The sequence below is a fragment of the Mirounga angustirostris genome, unplaced genomic scaffold (assembly GCF_029215605.1).
Source record: "Mirounga angustirostris isolate CCGP_5_RB_7025 unplaced genomic scaffold, mMirAng1.0.hap1 SCAF_4, whole genome shotgun sequence".
NCBI classification, from domain to species: Eukaryota; Metazoa; Chordata; class Mammalia; order Carnivora; family Phocidae; genus Mirounga; species Mirounga angustirostris.
The window spans coordinates 86,734,743-86,758,620 of record NW_026991712.1 but is presented as its reverse complement, the minus strand read 5'-3'; the positions used below and the strand labels follow the sequence as shown (position 1 = coordinate 86,758,620).

Here is a 23,878-nt window from a genome sequence, read left to right as displayed (position 1 = left end):
GAGACAAATGGCCGGGTAAAGTAGGCGTGGCCTGGAGTATATTGCAGAAGCTCCGCCTTTTCCGCCAACCCCAACTAATGGCAGCAATGTTAAGTTTATCGTGTAGACTCAGTAGCCAAACACTTAGGTTTAGATTTTTTTTTCCTCACCCAGTTTTGGTTTTATTGCACAAGTGGTACAAATTGTAACAAGTGGAGGAATATCAAGATGTAATAGGAAAAACGTGGTAATATCCTCTCCTCCCTCCATCTCGTATTACTCCTGCTCCTTTGAGGTAAAATAGCTTAGTTTTCTAGGTTTGTATGTACAAGGTCATGCATGTGGGTTTTTTTTTTTTTTTTAAGATTATTTATTTATTTATCTAACACAGAGAGAGACAGAGCACAAGCAGTGGGAGCAGCAGAGGGAGAGAGAGAAGCAGGTTCTCCGCTGAGCAGGGAGCCCAATGCAGGGCTCCATTCCAGGACCTCGAGATCATGACCTGAGCGGAGGGCAAGACGCTTAACCGACTGAGCTACCCAGGCGCCCTGTGAATGTGGATTTTTTTTAAAGATTTTATTTTTAAGTAATCTTTATACCCAGTGTGGAGCTTGAACTCACAACCCTGAAATCAAGTGTTGCATGCTCTGCCAGCTGAGCCAGCCAGGCACCCCTGAATGTAGATTTTGTTTTGTTTTTCTTTTATTTCACACGTGGACATCCCTTGAAGACAATAAAAACTGTAACATTTGTCTTTTTGACAATTGCATAATACTTAATAGTATGGTTAAATCATATTTAGAAAGATGTTCTCAGTTTTTAGCTACTACGAATAGTGCAACAATAAACATTAACATCCTTTTGAAGTAGTACTTTTATTTCTGTGGAAGAGATTCCCCAGAATGGAATCTGAATAAAAGGTGTATATATACACACATGCATATATATGTATGTATATATAGGTATATATGTACTCTTTTTTTTCTACTTTAATAGAATCTTCTGTCAAATTACTATTCAAAAAGTTTGAAACATGGGGCGCCTGGGTGGCTCAGTTGGTTAAGCGACTGCCTTCGGCTCAGGTCATGATCCTGGAGTCCCGGGATCGAGGCCCACATCAGACTCCCTGCTGAGCAGGGAGTCTGCTTCTCCCTCTGATTCTCCCCCCTCTCATACTCTCTCTCTGTCTCATTCTCTCTCTCAAATAAATAAATAAAAATCTTAAAAAAATTTTTTTGAAACAATTTTTGCTCCTGCTAGCAAATCTCTGAAAGTATGTTTCCCCCCACCCTCATTAAGATTGGATGTTAACTATTTAATTTTTAAGCATTTGATAAGTCTTAAAATAATAGCTGCATCAGGATAGACTACGTTGTGCTGTGGAAACAAACAATTCCAAAAGGTTAAAACAAAAACCATGCATTTCTTGCTCATGCTGCATAATCATCTCTAGTTGACATTGGAGCTCTGCTAGGATATCTACTCAGGAACCCAGGCTGATGAGTAAGTCAGGCCAGAAGGAGACCACTGACGCTCTCATATTGGCAGTTAAAGTGATTCAGGACACTTTCATTAACAACGCATTGTTCTGACTGAGTCATAAGGCCCTACCCAAACACAAGGGGGCTGGAAAGTACAATCATGTCTCATATCTGGAAGGAGAGAGAACCAGTTGTATTTGATGAACCAGCAGTATTGACTACTACATTATTTTGTTATTGCTTTAATTTGTTCAGCTATCTTTACACTAATCGCACCTAACTTCATTTAAAAGGTATAAACCAGAACCTTCTGTGTAAGACTGGAAACAGGTTCGGGCAGCCTTGAAATCCTCTCCTTGTGACCACACTTTATCTTTGCTCATTTCACCTGTCCACCGGTGTCCTGTAAGTCCCTATTTCCAACTGTTAAGACACTAGGAATTGAGGTACAGAGAAATGAAAGTGTCCTCTAGATATTTCAAATTCAGCATGTTCCTAACTCATCTTATGATATTATTTTCTAATGTGAACTAGAAATTTTAGACTACTCCTCCCTGTAAAACACACATGCACACACATACCATATTTATTGAATGTTTACTTCATACTAGGCACTGTTCTAAGCACTTTACAATTATTAATTTATTTAATCCTCACAATAGTCCTATAAGGTAGGAACTGTTATTGTCTCTTTTTTATGAATGAAAAAACCGAGACACACAATTACATTGTCAGAGCCAGGCAGTTTGGCCCTAGAGCTTGTGGTCTTTTTTTTTTTTTTTCTTTTTTTTTAAGATTTTGTTTATTTATTTGACAGAGAGTGAGAGCAGGAACACAAGCAGGGGGAGTGGGAGAGGGAGAAGCAGGCTTCCCACCAAGCGGGGAGCCCGACATGGGACTCGATCCCAGGACCCTGGGATCATGACCTGAGCCGAAGGCAGACACTTAATGACTGAGCCACCCAGGCGCCCTAGAACTTGTGGTCTTTTTTTTTTTTTTAAGATTTTATTTATTTATTTGACAGAGAGAGACACAGCGAGAGAAGGAACACAAGCAAGGGGAGTGGGACAGGGAGAAGCAGGCTTCCCGCGGAGCAGGGAGCCCAATGCGGGGCTCGATCCCAGGACCCTGGGATCATGACCTGAGCCGAAGGCAGACACTTAACGACTGAGCTACCCAGGTGCCCCTAAAACTATGTTTTCTTTATGTCTATAAAATAAAGTTCAAACTTCACAGTATAGAGTTTGAGGCTCTTCAAAATTTTGTCCTGACTTAGCTCTCTGGCCATGTTTCCCATTTTCCCCTTCACACCCCTGGTTAAGTGCTATTTCCCCAACATGTTTACACATTTCACTTTTACACTTATACCTTCGTTCATTGTGGTCTATCTCCTGGAATGCCCCGTCTCTTCCTGTCTGCTGTAATATGGATTCTCTAAGGTCCAATTCAAATGTCTCTGTGAAGTTTTCATAGACCAGCGGTTGTCAAACTTTATCATGTATCAGAATCACCTGGAGGGCTTGTTAAAATACAGATTGCCACCCTCACCCCACCATTGGAGTAGATTTGGGTGGAGTCTGAGAATCTGCATGTCTAACATTTTACCAGAAATGCCTATGCTACTGGTAGGGGGACCAGAATTTAAGAAACACTGTCTTACCATATGATTTCACTTATATGTGCAATCTAAAAATCAAACAAAGAATAGAAACAGACTTATAAGTACAGAGAACAAACTGGTGGGGAGGGACTGGGGGGCTATGGGCAAAACAGGTGAAGGGGATTTAGAAGTACGATCTTCACAACATGCCTGACTGGCTCAGTTGGACGAGCACGTGACTCTTCATCTCAGGGTTGTGAGTTTGGGCCCTCATATTGGGTGTAGAGATGACTTAAATAAGTAAACTAAAAAAAAAAAAGAGGTATGAACTTCTGATTATAAAATAAATAAGTCATGGGCATGAAAAGTACAGTATGGGGAATATAGTTAATAATATTGCAATAACTTTGTATCATGACAGATGGTAACTACACTTATCATAGTGATCATTTTGTAATGTATAGAATTGTGAAATCACTATGTTGTACATCTGGAACTAATATAAAATTGTATGTCAATTATACATCAAAGAAATCACTCACTAGCCTATCCTAGACTGTCCTAGACTATCACTCACACTCTGCAGAACTAACTCCTGTCTGTGTGCTTCCATTATCTTAGTTCCTTCCACTTGTGAGTTATCTCTGTATGTCTCTGTCTCCTTTGCTGGTCTGTGATCAACTTAAAGCTGAGGACCTGTCTAGATCGTCTTTGTTTCCCTTAGCACCTGACATATTGCCCTGTACATGTGGTGTTCTGTAATGTGTGATGAATGAAGGGAAATCCGTTCTGCCCCGATTATGTTTCTGTTAGAGTCTTTCAGCTTTCTGATATATGTGCACATGTGTGGGGGGAATGGAGGTGGAAATAAGTAATGGACAATGTTGAAAAGAAACAGGAGCTATTTAGGGCAGCATATCCAGTCTGATTTCTTCAATGCCCTGAGAAGTCTGGTAGAAATCAGCAGTGGGACTCAGGAAGTATCTTCTAAGACACTTGCTACTCAACACGCAGTCAAAGAGCTTCTTAGAGATTCTGAATCTCTGACCCCACTTGGGATGTACTAAATCAGAATCCGAATCTTAGTAAGGTTTCCAGGTAATGTGTTTGCTTGCTAAAATTTGAGAAGCACTATAGGAAAGGCAAGTTTGGGTTCTGTAATCCTTTCCAGGACAGGGCCTCAATATTTGGGGAAACAAGCTCTGGGTTTTTTTTTTTAAGATTATTTATTTATTTATTTATTTGAGAGAGAGAGAGAGCCAGAGCGAGAGCACAAGCAGGGGGAGTGGCAGAGGGAGAGGGAGAAGCCGGCTCCCAGATGAGCAGGAAGCCCAATGCGGGCTCAATGCGGGGCTCCATCCCAGGATCCCAAGATCACGACCTGAGCCAAAGGTAGGCACTTAACGGACTGAACCACCCAGGCGCCGCTCTGGCTTTGTTTTTATTTTATTTTTTAAAGATTTTATTTATTTATTTGACAGAGAGAGAGACAGCGAGAGCAGGAACACAAGCAGGGGAGTGGGAGAGGGAGAAGCAGGCTTCCTGCCGAGCAGGGAGCCCGATGTGGGACTCGATCCCAGGACCCTGGGATCATGACCTGAGCCGAAGGCAGACGCTTAACGACTGAGCCACCCAGGCGCCCCTGGCTTTGTTTTTATTAAGGTCTGAAGACTGTCAGAAATGATCAGGCCCTGGGGCTCCTGGGTGGCTCAGTTGGTTAAGCGGCTGCCTTTGGCTCAGGTCAAGATCCTGGAGTCCCGGGATCCTGGAGTCCCGGGATCGAGTCCCACATCGGGCTCCCTGCTCGGCGGGGAGTCTGCTTCTCCCTCTGACCCTCCCCTCTCTCATGCTCCCTGTCTCATTCTCTCTCTCAAATAAATAAATAAAATCTTTTAAAAAAAGAAATGATCAGGCCCTGATATAAATGACTCACATTATTAAAATGTACAAATTATTGAAGTAGATAGCTTATTGCCAGTTGAATAATATAAAGTAGTAAATAACTGATATGTCACTTGGGCTACTCACATTGGTGTGCTCAGCACAGTCATTCCTGTAATCCATTGTGATACATTGAAAAACAACAACCATGTGCTACTTAATACTTGACCATGAGAAGGGGCACCTGGGTGGCTCAGTCGTTAAGCATCTGCCTTCTGCTCAGGTCATGATCCCAGGGTCCTGGGATTGAGCCCCGCATCAGGCTCCCTGCTTCATGGGAAGCCTGCTTCTCCCTCTCCCACTCCCCTTGCTTGTGTTCCCTCTCTTGCTGTGTCTCTCTCTGTCAAATAAATAAATAAAATCTTTAAAAAAAAAATACTTGACCATGAGAAGTCATAGCAGAGGGGTCAAAACCTTGGAATGCCAAATGATCCTTTCCCTGCAGACAGACTTAAGGGAAATTAAATCATAATCTAAACATTGTTGAGTGATCTCAGAATTAAAATGAAAGAATATGGGGATTAAAAATTCAAAGGGTTTTAGGCATCAGGAAAGTAAAGGAGCCAAATGGGGTGGGTGAGAACTGTGGTCACCTGAGAAATACATATCTCACCCTTAGTTCCAGCTAGTTTTTGCCCTATGTGATAGATACAATTTTTCTGGATTACCAGTTTTTCAAATGAGGTTAAAAATCTATATTTTTAAATATGCAACCTTCTGAGTTTTGAATATTGACAATTTTAAAATGTAGTACACTCTGCAATACTTTTTAATTTTTTAATTTTTTTTGAAGATTTTATTTGTTTGACAGCGAGAGACACAGTAAGAGAGGGAACACAAGCAGAAGGCAGAGGGAAAGGGAGAAGCAGAATTCCCACTGAGCAGGGAGCCCGATGTGGGGCTTGATCCCAGGATCTTGGGATCATGACCTGAGCCGAAGGCAGATGCTTAACAACTGAGCCACCCAGGCGCCCCCTGCAATACTTTTAAAATCAGCAATTCTACTTCTAGGAATTAAACTACATACCTTTGAAATTGCATTCATTTGAATATGCATACCTTTGATATGAGGTAAGTGCTAAATTACCATCTGCAACTTTGTATGAAATAGCAAAATATTTAGAAACAATACACATTTCCATCAGCAGGTGTTGGTTAAACATATTATAGCATACCCAAACAATGGAATACTCTTCAACTATGTTTTTTTAAAAAGGAAGCTCTTTCTGCATTGATACAGAGTGATCTTTAAGAAACATTATTAAGGGGCACCTGGGTGGCTCAGTCAGTTAAGCATCTGCCTTCAGCTCAGGTCATGATCCCAGGGTCCTGGGATCGAGCCCTGCGACGAGCCCTGCAAGGAACCCCGCGTCGGGCTTCCCACTCAGCGGGGAGCCTGCTTCTCCTCTCCCTCTGCCTCTGCTCTGCCTACTTGGGCTCTCTCTCTCTCTCAAATAAATAAAATCTTAAAAAAAAAAAAAGAAACATTATTAAATGAGAAGAGCAGCCGTAGAACATGATATATAGCTGCTGTTACTTGTCTAAATAATACATTTTTAAACGTTTTTTCCTCGGGCACCTGGGTGGCTCAGTCCGTTAAGTGTTGTGATCTCAGGGTCCTGGGATCTGCTCCCAGCTCAGCGGGGAGTCAGCTTGTCTTCCTCTCTCTGCCCTTCCCCTTGCTCGTGCTCTCTCTTTTTCACTCTCTCTCAAATAAATAAATAAAATCTTTAAAAAAACATTTTTTTCTTACATATATATAAAAGATCACTGGAAGGGTACATAAGAGACTCCTACTGGGTGTCTGAGAAGAGGGCAAATGGAAAGTGGCAGACAAGAATCTGTAAGGAGTAAGGGTTTTCACAGTACACTGTCTTATAACTTTTGAATTTTGAAACATGAAAATGGATAGTTCATTCAAAATTATTACATTTAAAATTAAAAGAAAAGGAACATTCCTGGAAAGATATACATTCATACATGTAAAAACAAGCTACCTTAATAGCAGTTACCTCCGGATAGAAGGATTGGGAAACATGACAGCATCTAGGAACTTTCTGCATTTTTACCCTTCAGTAATGTTTTGTTTTGTTTTGTTTAAAGATTTTATTTACTCATTTGAGACAGAGAGGGAGAGCATGAGCAGGGTGAAGGGCAGAGGGAGAAGCAGACTCCCCGCTGAGCAGGGAGCCCGATGTGGGGCTCTATGCCAGGACTTGGTGATCATGATCTGAGCTAAGGCAGATGCTTAATCGACTGAGTCACCCAGGCGCCCCAGCGCTTCAGTAATGTTTGAGAAATTTTTTTACTGTGTGCGTTTATATTTTTATAATAATAATAATTTTAAAACATTGACTCAAAAAACACATACACACATGGACACACACTTTGTAGATTTCAAACACTGGAAAGTGTCTGGCCAATAAAATTTCCCAGACTGATTGGATCTGTAAGCTGTCAGTTTAAGGTGAGTGAAAGGAATGTTTAAGGACATCCGATTAACAGAAATAATATGAGCAATAAAACCAGAGAGACCCCCCCAAACAAAAACAAAAACAAAAACAAAAAACAAAATAGAGAGACCCAAGGTATGTGGATTACAACTCCCTGAATCTACACACCAAGGACTATCTAACCACCGAGACTGAAAATACTCTACTGACCAATGGCTAAGCTGCCCTCTCCCCTGAACAGCATGCACATTGGCTGCATGAGTTTGCCTTGGGTCGCTCTTCCTTTTTTTTCTTCCACAGATAATCCACTTCTTCTGACTGATGCATTTTTTTCTTAGATAGGTTACTGTAGAAAGTCAAACCTGTGGGTGCCTGGGTGGCTCAGTTGGTTAAGCGACTGCCTTTGGCTCAGGTCATGATCCTGGAGTCCCGGGATCGAGTCCCACATCGGGCTCCCTGCTCGGCGGGGAGTCTGCTTCTCCCTCTGACCCTCCTCCCTCTCATGTGCTCTCTCTCAAATAAATAAATAAAATCTTAAAAAAAAAAAAAAAGAGAAAGTCAAACCTGTGACTCTCTAGTGGCTGCATACTGATGCTCTCATTAATCATGTGTTTGCTTGCATTTTATTTTAGGGGGTAGGGGAAAGGTGAGTTCTCCCTATCTGAGTTCCTGGAGGGAATACATGGGAGTCTTCCAGTACAGACATCAATCTTAATCTGCTTTCCTCTGACCCTGACCTGCACCTTGTCCTGAATTTCTTTTTATCAAAACAGTGTACAAATCATCTCTCTCCCTCTCTCTTGCTCTCTTTCTTTCCTTAGTTTAACCAATATAGCACCAGAACAGAGTTCTGGTGAAGGCAAAATCTGGCACCCCATTGCAAAGCTTTGGTTCCCCTGCCTCCATTTTCAAATAACCCTGGGGACTTACTCAGGCTAAAGAGGGGGCAGTCCTGTTTCCAGGAGTCAGAAACAGAGACAATTATCAAGTCTCTGCTAACAATGCATGGATAGGTTTATGTCTCCATAACATTTGGTATTGCTGTTAAAGCCTGGTTCAGCATGGTCCATGAAAATGTGTGTCCTCTGATATGACTGCATGCTGGTCCAAGTCCCTGCACAAGCACAAGTGATGCCCCACACTTAGATTCCAAGGTTATGGCTCTTTTAGTTCACGTCCACATGTTAGGTCACTGTTGCCCAGGACATTTGGCCAGCATGGCTGAGCCTGAGAGCTTTTACAATCACTATCCCTATCACTTGCTGTGCCAGACTCAATCCTCTTCAGCCAAACCTGTGTTGGGCCTTGGTCAGTGGCCTAGCTGCCCTCTTTCCTTCCAGTGCATTCTCTTATGGACTTTCCTGCCAGTTGGCCATAGTCTACTCTACCAAATTTCCCTAACTTAAGACTTTGGAGAGAACAGATTATGATTTCCTTTCCTTTTCTCTTAAATGATCCCTGGGATGATGATGTTAACCACTACCATCATCACTGTGTATTATATATGAGTTTCCCATGATTGCCGTAATGAATTACCACAGACTCATTGGCTTAAAACAACAGAAATTTATTCCCTTACAGTTCTAGAGGCTAGCAATCTAAAATCAAGGTGTTGGCAGGGCTGAGCTCCCTCCAAAGGCTCTGAGGAGAATTTTTCCTTGCTTCCTCCAGCGTCTGGTGGTTCCAGCCAAGGGTCCTTTAGTTTGTGGTTGCATGACTCCAATCTCTGCCTCTGTCTTCACATGGCCTTTTCCTGTCTCTCTGTATCTTCTCTACTGTCTTTTATAAAAGACATTTGTCATTGGACTTAGGGCTCACCCAGATAATCCAGGATGACTTTATCTTGAGATCCTTCTTATATCTGTAAAGATCCGTTTACCAAATAAGGTCACATTCATACATTTCAAGGGTGAGGACATGGACATATCTTTTGAAGGCCCCTTTTCAATCTACTAGATGTTATTTTACAAAGGAATTGTGCAGTGAAAAAGATTGAGGGATTCACTAAAGGCAAATGACTCCCCCTCTATCACAGAGCTCTGCCCACTTGAGAATGGCAGCAGATTTTACAAAACCACATACACTGAAAAGGTCCTGTTAGGGGCGCCTGGGTGGATCAGTTGGTTGGGCCTCGGACTCTTGGTTTTGGCTGGGATCATGATCTCAGGGTTATGGAATTGAGCCCCTTGTGGAGCCTGAGCCCAGAGTGGGTCTCTGTGCTCAGCACAAAGTCTGCTTGGGATTCTTTCTCTCTCCCCTTCTGCTTCCCCTCACCCAGCTCTCTCTCAAATAAAGGAGTAAATTAAAAAAAAATTTTTTTTTAAAAAAGGTCCTGTTAGACTCTTATCATAGGACAATTGGTTCCTGCTGGCCTTATATTTGCACAACTAAAGGGATCTCCTAAGACTGCCTCTAAGAGTTCTAGCTTTAGGTGGGCCTCACCAAGCATCATTATATTACATTACATCATACAGTTATGTCCAACTATCTTACCTTAAGGACATTTGATACTGGAGAATTGAAACCCATGGCCTTATTTTAATCAATGAGTTCTACCTGTCTTGGTCCCATTTTGTAACCATTTCCCTGAGTAGGAACAATATAAACTGGCTCGTGTTTTATCCTTTTTATTATTCTCAACTCACCCTCATGTGCCTATTGTGGAATGCAAGAATGAGAAGGCTGACACATAGAGAGGCTAAATAATATAAAGTGTGGGTCATAAGTATCTGTATAGCAGATTTCAAACCTCCTCTGAGGGGGAGTCTATCAGGCTTTCTCATAGTTCAGCTCAGAGATGGTTCTGTGGTTGGGGAGCTGGCCTCATAGGGATTCTTCACCAACTTGGCACAGCGAAAAATCATCACAATTAGGAACAGAAATAGAAGAACAACAAAGGCAATGGCAAAGCCTTTGTCTACGTCAACACCGCTGGACAGGCTTGAATCATCCATGGGAACACACGCCTCTTTACCCTTGTTCAGCTGTAGCTACCTCCTCAGGTATGTCTTCAGGTTTGTCATGTTCCTAGACAAAAGAGGATAAGACAAGTTTATTGGTTTTTATGTGTATGTGTGTGTTTTCTTTTATTTATTTATTTATTTATTCGACAGAGAGAGAGAGACAGCGAGAGAGGGAACACAAGCAAGGGGAGTGGGAGAGGGAGAAGCAGGCTTCCCACCGAGCAGGGAGCCCGATGCGGGGCTCGATCCCAGGACCCTGGGATCATGACCTGAGCCGAAGGCAGACGCTTAACGACTGAGCCACCCAGGTGCCCCTGTATGTGTGTGTTTTCTTAATAACATTATGTCAAAACCAAAGAAGGTTTAGAAAAACAAAAACAGAACAGCAAGATTTATTCAAGAAGCACTATGAAACTGGTAAAGTTAGTATGGGTGACTTTCAAAATATATACACACATAAAGCATAAAATTGCTGGAAAATTACTCCAAAGCAAAACATGAGCAAACATGTTTAACTCAGAAATCAACTGGGGCTTCCTGGCCCTGTAAGATCCAGGTACAACTGCCTTAAACATCCCAATTCTGTGTTAAGTCCAAATCCCTCTCTATGATTTTTTCAAATTCTGAGTACTTATTGTAAATAATTTGTTCTGGAGTCTTAACATAAAGACTATGTAAACAAAATTATTTTTATTTTTTCTAATCACTACGTTTAACTGTGCTATCATTCCCATCTCTTAATGAAAAATCAAGTATAGCTCAGAAAGGATCGATTTTGGTTATTAAAACTTAGTTCACCAAAACAACACTGAAAAGGACAAAATCAGAGTACTCCCACTTCCCAACTTCAAAACTCACTACAAATTTACAGTTATTAAGACAGTGTGGCACTAGCATAAGGATAGGCATATGGATCAGTGAATAGAATTAGGAGTCTAGAAATAAACTCATATACCTACTGTCAATTGATTTTTTTAAAAGATTTTATTTATTTATTTGCCAGAGAGAGAGCGTGGGAGAATGAGCAAGAGTACAAGCAGGGGGAGAAGCAGGCTCCTCCCTGAGCAGGGAGCCCGATGCGGGACTCAATCCCAGAACCCTGGGATCATGACCTGAGCCGAAGGCAGATGCTTAACAGATTGAGCCACCCAGATGCCCCGGCAACCTTGTTTTTTGCCTGCCACTCACTCTCTCCCTTGTACTTTTACCCAGTAATGCTGGACTTCTCACAATTCTATGAGTTTTGCATGATCCTCCTTTGTGTCTGAGCCTTTTCATTAACATTCTCTATTTATTATTTCCCATCTTCTATATTCAACTTTTAGGCTTTAGCTTAAAAGTTAATTTCCCAGGGAGATATTCCAGTAACATTCACTATACTTTACTATAATTACTTCAGTCTGTCTTCTCTGGTAATATAGTAATCTGACATGAGAGTAGAGACCGTATCTAATTTGTTCGTTTTTTTATCCTAAAAGTTTGGGTTGTATTGGCTGTTCAATAAATATATGTTCAATGAATGGATGTAGCACTACACTTTGCTAAAGTGGGCATGTAAAAAATGTTTGCTGAATGAATGAAGGACTTTGAGAATGTGGCATTTGAATTAAGACAGAAGCGTATTGGTGATCTAAAAGAAAGTAGTGTCAGCAAAGTGGCAAAGAAGGACTCCAGACTTTAGTGGATTAAGCAGGAAAGGGCAGTAAGCAAATGAAGACACTAAGGTTTTAAATAATTTATAAGGAGTTCAAGTAGGAAAGAAAGAAGAGAAATCGAATAGCAGTTAAAAGCCTACTACAGAATCTAGCAAAGGATTCCTTTTTTAAAAAACATTTTAAAAAAGATTTTATTTATTGGACGCCTGGGTGGCTCAGTTGTTAGGCGTCTGCCTTCGGCTCAGGCCATGGTCCCAGGGTCCTGGGATTGAGCCCCGCATCGGGCTCCCTGCTCCGCGGGAAGCCTGCTTCTCCCTCTCCCACTCCCCCTGCTTGTGTTGCCTCTCTCACTGTGTCTCTCTCTGTCAAATAAATAAAATCTCAAAAAAAAAAGATTTTATTTATTTATTTGTCAGAGAGACAGAAAGAGCACAAGCAGGGGGAGCTGCAGGCAGAGGGAGAAGCAGGCTCCCCACTGAGCAAGGAGCCCAATGTGGGACTCGATCCCAGGACCCTGGAATCCTGACATGAGCTGAAGGCAGCTGCTTAACCAACTGAGCCACCCAGGCATCCCAAGGATTCCTTCTCAAAGGCAGAATGAAAAGGTATCAGGTAGGATGCATTTGGTTGCAAGTAACAGAAAAGTCCACTTAAGTGATAGTAAACAATATGTGGAATTTATTAACTTAGGAGGCTGACGTCCAGAATAAGGCTAACTTTAGGTATCATTGGATCCAGAGATTGAAGGTGTTATCAGGGTTCTGACTTTCTATGTCTATGATTTTTCGCAGTCCCACCTGTCTTCTATGCTGATTTTCTACACAGGCCGACTTCCCTATGGTAGCAAGAATGGCTCCAACAAATCCAGACCCCTCATATCCCCTCTTCACAGTCTCTCCTCCCCAATTCCAGAGGAAGAAAGAATACGTTTCTATTCGTCAAGATTCTTGTTTGCAAGCAACAGAAACAATCTCCCTTTTCTTGATGAAAAATTCACCCTAAGTGAAAAGGCAGTCTGGGTTCCTGGGTCTGGCAGGGTCTGAGCTGAGGAAGGATTCTGCTAATACTGTGTCTGTGAGGCAATGTTGTTTGACCCACCTCCCCGGGGCTCACTGAAACCTGAGTCCCAAGGGAGACAATAAATACTCCTTTATAGTTGCTGTTGTCATTTTATTTTACATACATACTTGTGTGATTTGGGAAATGGAGATTACAAAGAGCTCTTCCTTTAATATTATTTGAACTCTATCAACTTTAAATTTAATTTGGACGCACCATTTACCATTTAATAAGTACAATACAAAAACTAGGTCCTATAGGCATAACACGATACATAAGGTCTGGTTTCTGACTTTAGGAAGCTTATAGTCTGGTATGGGAGATAAGACATAGCCACATAACTATGACATAGGTATAAAGTGGTTAGGTTTCAAAACAGAAAGTAGTGGATCTCTCTGAAATCGTCTGCCCCACACTTCCTCTCCTGTCCATCCATATGGCTACTGTGGAAGCTGCCATATTCTGACATGCCCCACCATGCTGGCTGCCACAGTTCAATGGTCTGGGGTAGGTAGAAGTTAGGCTAAAGCTCTTCTCTTGAATTTTTGTAACTGGAATAGGACATACTAGGTGTTTAATACGTACTTGATGATAACTGCGTTGTAATGAGAAAACCAATTTCATTGCAATTTTAATACCCGCTTCTGGCTTTATCCATTTCTGTACATCTCAGATGCCACTTTCTGGATATATTTCTTTTTTTTTTTTTTAAAGATTTTATTTATTTATTTGTTAGAGAGAGAGGGGGCACAAGCAGGGGGAGTGGCAGGCAGAGGGAGAAGGAGGCTCCCCGCTGAGCAGGGAGCCCAATGCAGGACTTGATCCCAGGACCCTGGGATCATGACCTGAGCCGAAGGCAGAGGCTTAAGGCCTGAGCCACCCAGGCGCCCCTGGATATATCTCTTTAATATCTCATTATTGATGCCAGCACATATCTTCCCTTTATTCATTACTACACTTTCTCAAAAAGATCTTATTATTTAACCCTGGCATCTACATATCTCACTAGTCCCCTTACAGCCTGCATATTTCATTGATTTTTCAACTTCTTTTAATTATTGCATTTCAAGAGACTTGCATCTTTATTTGATTTTCTTTCATTTATTCTCTTATCACAGGTTTCTAGGTATGATTTTTATACCATGTAAACTGTCTTGATTTTATATTAAGTTGCAGAGAAAAATAAACAAAAATATGTACTTCCTGAATGAAAACAAATAATCCCATAGCAATCTGCTGGTAAAAGTGGAGAAGGAACCCAAAGGGAAGACTCAAGGAAGGTTTTACTGAAGAGGCAAATACATGAACTGAACTGCGGCCTGAGAATGAGTGGAGTTTACCAGGCAGATAAAAGCGAGAAAGAGGAGAAACTGGAGAAGATATTTCAAGTACAAACACAAGGGCTTCAGGGAGGACAATATAGTATGTTTGAGAAACAGTAAGTGTTCAGTAAGTATTGAGAATGTATTCTATCAGAGAACAGGCAGGAGCCATGGCCTAGGCCAGTTCATCAGGGTCCTTATATGGTCCATTAAAGACTCTGGACTCAACTTTACAATCAGTGGGGAGCCATTGGAAAGCTTTTAAACATGGAAATTATACCATTAGATATTTGGTTTAGAAATATCAGACTGGCAGGAATGTGGAGGATGCACGAGACAATAACTAACCTGATATTCTTCCGTAAATATGAGCTTTGAAGGGATTCAGGACAGCTCTCCCCCCCCCCCCCCCCCTGCAATGTGTCACTCTGGCAAGTGGATCATTCAGAGCTGAAGGCACTTGAGATCCTGTGGGCTCAAGAGAAACTTTTGTCTCTCTCTTAACCACACAGAAAAATCTAAATTGGGGGTCTTTCCCCAAATAAGGGTCATCTGCTCTTCTTACTACCCTCTGAAGTGCATTCCTTTCCTCTGAAATCCCAGACCCCTACCCCCTTCTCTTTAGTTCAGAATGAGATAAATATCTCATCTTGCCTGCCTTTGGAATTTCCATGTCTATGGGGAGTCCCCTACATACATCTATTAAATTTGATTTTGTCCTGTTAATCTGTCTCATGTCAATTTGATTCTTAATCCAGCTAGAAGGACCTTCAAGGGGACAGGATTTCTTGCTCCCCAACAGCTTCTAGAGGGCAAAAATATAAATGTTTTGATTTTTTAAACTTCTCACAGCATAGATTAACATAGTGCTTGCACTGAGTAAGAAATGTTTGTTGATGTGGAAACCAGTGTCAGAAGGAACACTCTGCTTCTCGTGGGTGTAGAGAATGGACAGTATGACCCTTGTCTGATGAACAAACTCAGATGGGGTAGTATTAGTCATAGAAATCTTTCTAAAAGTGATGGCTGAGCTCAGTCTGGAATAAAGAAAGAACACTTAAATGAAGGAAGAGTGATGGAGTCAAAGAAGCATGAGAACTTTTGGGGAAATGCTGCTTAATTCAGTATGGTAGAGCTCACAATGCATGAAAGTGAAAGGTATAAAATCATAGAATCTCATAGTTGGAAGGAACCCTTGAAAGTCATGTTGTGGCATTAGCCTTCTAATCATTCCTGCAAAGTCCCTGCTTTAACTACTTGGGTGAGTTCCTTGGGGGCTTCAGGGGTCAGAAGTGACTATCTTCCAAGGTGTCTCATTCTTTAAAAGTACTTAGTTTTTCTTTTTTTTTTAATTGAAATATAGTTGACACACAATGTTATTAGTTTTAGGTATACAATGTAGTGATTCAACAATTCTATATGTATGCTATGCTCACCACAATTGTAGCTGCCATCTGTCACCATACAACACTATTATAATACCATTGACTATATTCCCTGTGCTGTTCCTTTCATCCCCATGACTTATTCATTCCATAACTGGAAGCTTGGACCTCCCACTCCCCTTCACCCATTTTGCCCATCCCCTCACCTCCCTTCCCTCTGGCAACCACCAGTTTATTTTTGTATTTATGGGTCTGTTTCTGCTTTTTGTTTGTTTTGTTTTTTAGATCCCATATGTAAGTGAAATCATATGGTATTTGTCTTTCTCTGACTTATCCACTCTGCATAATATCCTCTAGGTCTATCCATATTGTTGCAAATGGCAAGATTTCATTATTCTTTATGGCTGAGTAATATTTGATTATACGTGTGTGTGTGTGTGTGTGTGTGTATACACACACATCTTCTTTATCCATCCAACACTTGGGTTGCTTCCATTCTTGGCTATTGTAAATAATGCTACAATATTAAAAGTAGTTCTTCACATTAAGCGAAATTTGTCTCCTTAGCACTCACTGCTCCACTTTTAACTTAGGACCAAATAGGGTAACACATATCTTTTCCTACACAAGATTTTCAGAATGTGAAGATTGCTATCAAGTACTTGTTGACTCATTTCTTCAATCATTTCATAATTTAATCATTTCTCAGAGGATATGATCTTTCTATCATTCTAGTCTTTTTCCATTGAAAAGAATCTAGTGTGTCTACATCCCCTTTAAAACGTGGTGCCCAATATAGAATAGAAGACCCACGTAAACCCAAGATTATTCATCTAGTACTATACTTCTATTGCTTGAGATAAGATCATAATGAGCCTTGTGCTAAAATTGGAATGATACAGAGAAGATTAGCATGGCCCTTGCACAAAGATGACACACAAATTCATGAATCATTCCATATTTTTAACTAACTGGAATTTAAATTAAAACTTGGAAGAAAAAAATCATAATGAGCTTTGAAATTCAGCATAAAGAACTTGAATTTTAGGGACATCTGGGTGGCTCAGTCGGTTAAGCGTCTGCCTTCAGCTCAGGTCATGATTCTGGAGTCCCAGGATCAAGTGCTGATCAGGCTCCCTGCTCAGCTGGGAGTCTGCTTCTCCCTCTGCCCCTCACCCCACTCATGCTCTCTCTCTTTCTCTCTCATTCGCTCTCTCTCTCTCAAATAAATAAATAAAATCTTAAAAAAAAAAAGAATTTGGGGTGCTTGGGTGACTCAGTCAGTTAGGCATCTGCCTTCTGCTCCGGTCATGGTCCCAGGGTCCCGGGATCGAGCCCCATGTCGGGCTCCCTGCTCTGCGGGGGACCTGCTTCTCCCTCTCCCTCTGCCTGCCACTCCCCCTGCTTGTGCTCTCTGTCTGTCAAATAAATAAATAAAATTTTTTTAAAAAAAGGAATTGAGTTTTATTCAAATGGGGGGACATTGAAGGATTTTGAGCAGATAAATAAGAGCAGCGGCCCTATCTTACTGTGCATCCCACTGACTCTAACTGGAATGTAAGCTCTAAGCGTTAGGTCTGTGTCCCATTAGTGACATAGCTTCAGTGCCTAGGCAGGGCTGGCACATTGTAGGTGTTTAGTATACCTACATAAATGAATTAATATCTATATCCGTGCCCGGCATATTAAGCATACACAATTCATGCTTGCTGAAGGAAGGTAAGTAATCAAAGCCATACTTTACGAAGGTAACTGGCAACAGTATGTAAGAGATATTGGAGACAGGAAATAGACACCATAGGGTGAAAAACAATTAGAAGGAGTTGCAGCAGTCTTGGTAAGAGGCAACAAAAGTATAAACTAGGATGACATAGTAACAAAAAGGAAGGGATGGATGTGAAAGAGGATTTGACATGATTTATAAATTAAATGAACATATAGTGGGAGGAAGAAGGAAATGATAAAGAAAATCCTGGGGTTTGACTTTGGATGGCTGAAAGAAAAATGTTGCCATTCATAGAACTATTTATTTTAGGAATTGGCAGATATTTTAAGGGACTATGATGAATCCAGTTTGAGTAGGTTGAATTTGAAGGTACTGGTATGATATGTTCAGGAGGCAGAAACGTGGGACTGAAGTTTAGGGTAAAGAAAAGCAAGATCTTTAGAGCTGAGTCACCTAAGTTCAGGGTAGTTGAAATCATGGAAATATATGAGATGGCCAAAGGAGAATTTGAAACAAGGGAATGCCTGCTTTTATGTCGGAGGAAAGAGTTCAATAAACCACAGATGGAATAGGTATAAGTAGGAAAACCTGAAGAGTGTAGAGTCATGAAAATGAACAGATGAGAGAATTTCAAGGAGGGGTATTGCCAACAGCCTCAAATGCTGCAGAGATACGAAAACCTTCAGTATCTGGAAATTGGAAAACATCAAGTCATCTGTGATTCTCCTTCTCCTTATCTAATTAAATCTGAATTCCTGAACTTTGAATGAAAGGTCTCTCGTTTACTGATTTAAACTTCTCACTCATAGCTGCCAAATTCCGATAAGCTAATTTTGCTACTGCTAGGCTGGTATCTTTCCTCTTTCCACCTCAAAAAGTAAAATACATCCTTACTGAAAAAGGGAAAGAAAAGAAGAAGACTGATGTTTTGGTTCCAAGTATGTCATGTTATTTATGTTCTTGGCTCTTATTTTCATATGCAGGGATCAGATCTAGGTTTTATAGATCCTGAAAGTTTACACAAGTTGGAGGCCTCTCTTTCAGAAAAAGAATGCAAGATTTTGAATACAAAATTAGGTAAAAAGTTTTTTAGAATGGAAAAAAAAAATCACAAATTATTGGAGCCTTGGATATTCAGTTTCCTTTCTTCTAAGACCTCTTAGGCAAAATCACTTTTCTTGACAGATTCAAGTGACAGATACCATGGTAATTCTAAAATCTGTTTTCCAAAGCAAAGACGTCCCCTAGAATTTTTTTAGTGGTTCTTAAGATTCCTGTTTTGGGGACGCCTGGGTGGCTCAGTTGGTTAGGCGTTTGCCTTCAGCTCAGGTCATGATCCCAGGGATCTGGGATGGAGCCCTGCGTTGGGCTCCTTGCTCAGCAGGGAGCCTGCTTCTCCCTCTGCCTGCCGCCCTCCCCTCCCCTCTCCTTATGCTTTCTCTCTTTCTGACAAATACATAAATAAAATCTTTTAAAAAAGGTTCTTGTTTTGTTTGAGATGAACAGGAGTACTGCTTAGGACTAGAATAGGGAAAAAGAGGTGGGGCATGAATCTATTGGTTTATGTAAAATCTGATACTGCTAAAGTAGGAAACAGAATAACAGCATTTATAAATCTGCAGCAGAAGTTAGTTCGCTTTCACTTAACACTTCCCAGAAAGATCAATCCCCTCTTCCTTTCCCGTGTTCCCTTCCCAAATCACTTCATTTTTCCCATCTGTGGCCCTATATTTCTTAAAGACAAATAGACAAAAAAAAAAAAACAGGACAACAACAAAAACCACTTAAAAAGGCCCAGCTCTTCTCTCCTGGCCATAAGTTTACTCTAAAGGGAGAGGTGATGGTGAGGAAATAGAAAAATGAAACTCTCTTCCTATAATCCCTAAAATCAAAGACATCCTCTAGGCAATGGGACCAACAGAGGTTTCCCTGGTTTGCCTCAAAACAACACTGTTCCCCTTACTTAAAGTTTCACTTTTCCAGAAAAGCTCTAAGGAAAGAAAAATTCTTTACTTCCCTCAGTCATTTCCCTAAGTACTTCCCAAGCTTGTAGAGAAGTGCTATGGAATTATTCCCATAAAAACTTTACCAGAGGGGCGCCTGGGTGGCTCAGATGGTTAAGCGTCTGCCTTCAGCTCAGGTCATGATCCCAGGGTCCTGGGATCAAGTCCCACATCAGGCTCCCTGCTCCTTGGGAGCCTGCTTCTCCCTCTGCCTCTCTCTCTCTCTCTGTCTCTCATGAATAAATAAATAAAATCTTAAAAAAAAAAAAACTTTACCAGAAAGACAATACGGACAGTTATTTACCTTTTGAGAGAGTGATACCCAAGGCTGGCTGTTGGCAGGGCAGTCTCCTCCTGCTCAAGCACATCTCTTGGCAACCTCTCCCCTTTTTATCAACCCACGCTTACAAAAAGGAAAGTGGTGGTAGCTCTGTCCCTTCCCCACTCCTAGGCTGAACTCAGAAGCTTCATGAATAGTTCAACTAAAACAGGATCAAGTTTCAGACACTCCCATAGTGAGTGAGAAAATGATCCCGCTAGATTAAATTGGAGCCCAGGTCAGGAGAAGAATATTTCCACAGCTCTGCCAATGCTGGGGCAGCCAAGGTTAATAGCTCAAGTAATACCATGTAAGTGGATCACATGAGTGGTAGAAGATGGGTCAGGAGCCAGCTTTTTGGTCTATGCAATGGTTCTCTGGATTAGTGGCATCATACGGAAAATTGTTAGAAATGCTAATTCTTGGACCTCTATCCCTGCCTTAATGAATCTGAAGCTTTGGAGGTGTCCTTATCTGTGCTTTAACCAGCCCCTCTAGGGGACTGTGATGTATGCTCAAATTTGAGAACTGTTTGTCAACAAGATCAGTGAGGTTCTAAAATCTCTTTTCCTCGGGCGCCTGGGTGGCTCAGTTGGTTAAGCAACTGCCTTCGGCTCAGGTCAGGATCCTGGAGTCCCTGGATCGAGTCCCTGGATCGAGTCCCGCATCGGGCTCCCTGCTCGGCAGGGAGTCTGCTTCTCCCTCTGACCCTCCCCCCTCTCATGTGCTCTCTCCCATTCTCTCTCTCTCAGATAAATAAATAAAATCTTTTAAAAAAATAAATAAAATCTCTTTTCCTCAAAAAGAATTTACTTAGAACATTTGAATCAGAAAAGTCAAAACTCTTTCACTTAGTATTAGGTATTATACGTGCTCACATATACCTTGAATGCAAAACTTACTATCATTTCCTCTAAGGTTTTTGTTTTCGTTTTTTTTAAAAGATTTTATTTATTTATTTGAGAGACAGAGAGATTGGGAGAGCACAGAGGGAGAGTGAGAAGAAGAAGCAGACTCCCCACTGAGCAGGGAGCCCAAGAAGGGCTCCATCCCAGGACCCCGAGATCATGACCCCAGCTGAAGGCAGATGCTTAACCTACTGAGCCACCCAGGTGCCCCTCCTCTAAGGTTTTATGTGATTAAAAAAAAAAAAATTCTGTAGGACATATGTGTGTCCGTGTGTGCACACACCCTTTTCTGTCTGTATGTACATGTGCTTTATAAATATACAGAATATATATTTTTAAAGATTTTATTTATTTGACAGAGAGAGATAGCGAGAGCAGGAACACAAGCAGGGGGAGTGGGAGAGGGAGAAGCAGGCTTCCCGCAGAGCAGGGAGCCTGATGTGGGGCTGGATCCCAGGACCCTGAGATCATGACCTGAGCCAAAGGCAGACGCTTAACGACTGAGCCACCCAGGCACCCCCCCCATTCTAATACCTTTAGATCCACTTCATTCATTGTAATGGCTGCTGAGTATGCAAGTACTCCATTACATACATATCCCTGATTTATTTTCACTATTAGTGGGCATTTGGGTTGTTTCAAATTTCTTAATAGTATACAAACATTGCAATGGATATCCTTGCACATATTTCTCTGAGCATTTGTGGAAATGTTTTTGTGAGATAAATTCCTCAAAATATTAAAAATATAAATGCTGAGTTGTAGGATATAAACATTTAGAATTTTAATAGGTACTGCCAAATTACACACTAAAAAGGTTATTGCAATGTGCAAAATAGATATGAAATTGCCTTTTTTTTCATAGTGCCACCAATATAGGTTACTTTCAGTCTTTGAAATATTTGTCCAGCTAAAATAACATCTCAGTTTTTAAAAACTTGCATTTCCCTAAATGGTATGGTATTTGAATTTTTATTATTTGTACATGTTTTTCAGATTTCCTCTACCTATCCTTTCCCTTCTTTTCATGGGGCTATTCATCTCTTATTTATTTATTTATTTATTTATTATTTTAAAACAAGATTTTATTTATTTATTTGAGAGAGAGAGAGAGAGAGCACAAGCAGGGGGAGGGGCAGAGGGAGAGGAAGAAGCAGACTCCCCACTGAGCAGGGAGCCCAATATGGGGCTCAATCCCAGGACCCTGGGATCATGACCTGAGCTGAAGGCAGACACTTAACCAACTGAGCCACCCAGACGTCCTAACAATATATTTCTACTTATAATTTTTTGTGATACATGTTCTCATTTCCTATCCTTTACCACTCCCGCTCCCTCACTTTTGAAGCTGCTCTGTCAACAACAGCTTCCAGAATTCAACCTTTCTTCTCAGCCCAATAACCTCCTTCTAGCTTCTCGTTTCCCTCTCATCTTCTGCAGCTTTAGAATCTTCCATCCCAAGAGACAGATCTAATTTGTCAATCAGTGTACTCCAGTTCTGGATAAATTTCTCTGTTTATTTCCTTTCCTCCAGCTTCTGAGTGTCGGCAGAGGAAGTAATAACAATGCTCCATAGTGTCATGAACTTTATACCTTCTCACTTTGGGGTCTCAGTGCATTAAACTGTCTGTTTATACAATTTTAGTCATACACTTTCCCAAATTACCCACAGCTCTATAGCTAGAACCAACACGATCTCTACCTCTTGTTCTCAGCAGTTTGACCTTATTATTACTCTTTGAGAATCAAAGCCACTGCACATGAGTTGCCAACTTCTCTTTCTTCCACTTCAAAATGTCTGCACATTTTCTGTAAAAAGGTGTCTTGGTCTTTCTGAGACTAATACTTCCACACACAGCCCTAACCTGTCTCTTTGTCTCCCCCAGCACCAATCTTACTTGTTTTCTTGGGCACATATATTGTCTTCATCTTTAATTTGCCCCTTTTTACAAGTTCAGTCTGTAGACATATTTTTCTATTACCACCCCATTCTATCCCCCATCCCAGGTACCATTTGATTACTTTTTCTTCATTGCCACATTTCTTGAAAAGAGGTTGTGTGCTAACTATCTGTCTATATTTACTCACTTTCTATACACTTCTCACTCACCTGAACCATGGTTTCCACTCCATCTAGTCTCCTACTCTCTACTCTCCTTAGATTTGCTCCTAATGTCTGAAGATGTAGTGCTGCTGCCCGAACTCTTTTATCTTGAAATTCCTTTGGCTTCCATTGCCCTGCTCTTTCCAGATTGCCCTTTCCTTCTTCCATCATCTGAAACAGGTACTTCTCTCTCTCTTTCTTTCTTTTTCCTTTCCGTCCTTTAATTTCCAAAGCACATCCATTCACATTTGACTGACTGATAGTACATAAATATTCTTTTACAATAGGCCAGGACATCTATGTTATCCCAATTATAGAAAAACAGATGCAAAATAGTGTTAAGAAACTTCCTTGCCTGAAATTATAAAACTACATGTGTGCATATGTTTTTAAAATCTCTTTGTTCCCTTTTCATCCTTTTGGTTGAACTTTATTAATATCTGCCCTTCTTGTACTCCCCTCTCTTGTGAAAGGCATCAAATATCTAGTCACTCAGCCAAATCTCCTTCTCCTTCACCATCCCCCCACCTCTAGTCACCAAGGGCTAACAAGACACCTTCCTAAATTTTTCTGGAATGGTTCTCTTCTCCATGAGAGTTCTCTTTTGCAAGTCCATTTCTTCGTAAGTCTGACATGTGAGATTTTAATTGCTCTGCTGCAGTTTTCTCTTCTTTAGTCCATGGTGATGCCCCGGGTCTGTTTGCTTTTGTAGTTTTTGTATCATGGTCATTAAGAACAGTAGCATAAACTCAGCTCTTAGTCTCTTTCTGCTTGACAGCGATTGGTTTAAAGCGTGCATGCAAAGCTTGATATTGAGACTTAATTGCTAACAATTCCTTTAAGAGTGTAACTAGATTTTTCTTGCCTGCTGAATCAGGATGATTAGTCTTGATTTCATTTTCTAGTCTGTACTGAATGTAATCCAGATCAGAGTCAGCTTTCTGGAACATGAGTTCCATCTTATTGACCTCTGCCTCCAT

General features: G+C 41.1%; 2 protein-coding genes and 1 non-coding gene across 6 annotated transcripts; 1 reads left to right on the top strand and 2 right to left on the bottom strand.

Annotated features, from left to right (window-relative positions):
* Positions 1-9,000: 9,000 nt before the first annotated feature.
* Positions 9,001-20,040, bottom strand: CTXND2 (cortexin domain containing 2). 4 transcript variants are annotated; one of them, XR_006794121.3, is made up of 3 exons: positions 19,872-20,039; positions 10,100-10,481; positions 9,001-9,315 (listed from the first exon to the last, which is right to left on the bottom strand). XR_006794121.3 is itself a non-coding variant. In XM_054512637.2 (3 exons), the coding sequence occupies exon 2, from the start codon at positions 10,406-10,408 to the stop codon at positions 10,241-10,243; it is 168 nt and encodes a 55-aa protein (XP_054368612.1). In that variant the 5' UTR covers positions 10,409-10,481; positions 19,872-20,040; the 3' UTR covers positions 9,001-9,315; positions 10,204-10,240. The 4 variants fall into 4 exon arrangements, 3 of the variants coding, with proteins under 3 accessions (XP_054368612.1, XP_045751305.1, XP_054368611.1); XM_054512637.2 differs by having other exon boundaries at positions 10,204-10,481; positions 19,872-20,040; XM_045895349.3 differs by having other exon boundaries at positions 9,001-10,481.
* LOC123860616 (U6 spliceosomal RNA) lies at positions 16,701-16,803 on the top strand. Its single transcript, XR_006794744.1, has one exon. It is a non-coding gene; the product is annotated as a U6 spliceosomal RNA (small nuclear RNA).
* Positions 20,041-23,458: 3,418 nt separating the features above from the next.
* On the bottom strand, positions 23,459-23,878 carry SKA2 (spindle and kinetochore associated complex subunit 2). The gene is given in 3 exon segments (XM_064587515.1): positions 23,459-23,592; positions 23,595-23,632; positions 23,634-23,878. Coding segments are annotated over 3 exon segments (417 nt in total).

Excerpts from the sequence above, each read along its gene's own strand:
- CTXND2 (XM_054512637.2), bottom strand. The coding sequence starts at position 10,408 with ATGGATGATTCAAGCCTGTCCAGCGGTGTTGACGTAGACAAAGGCTTT.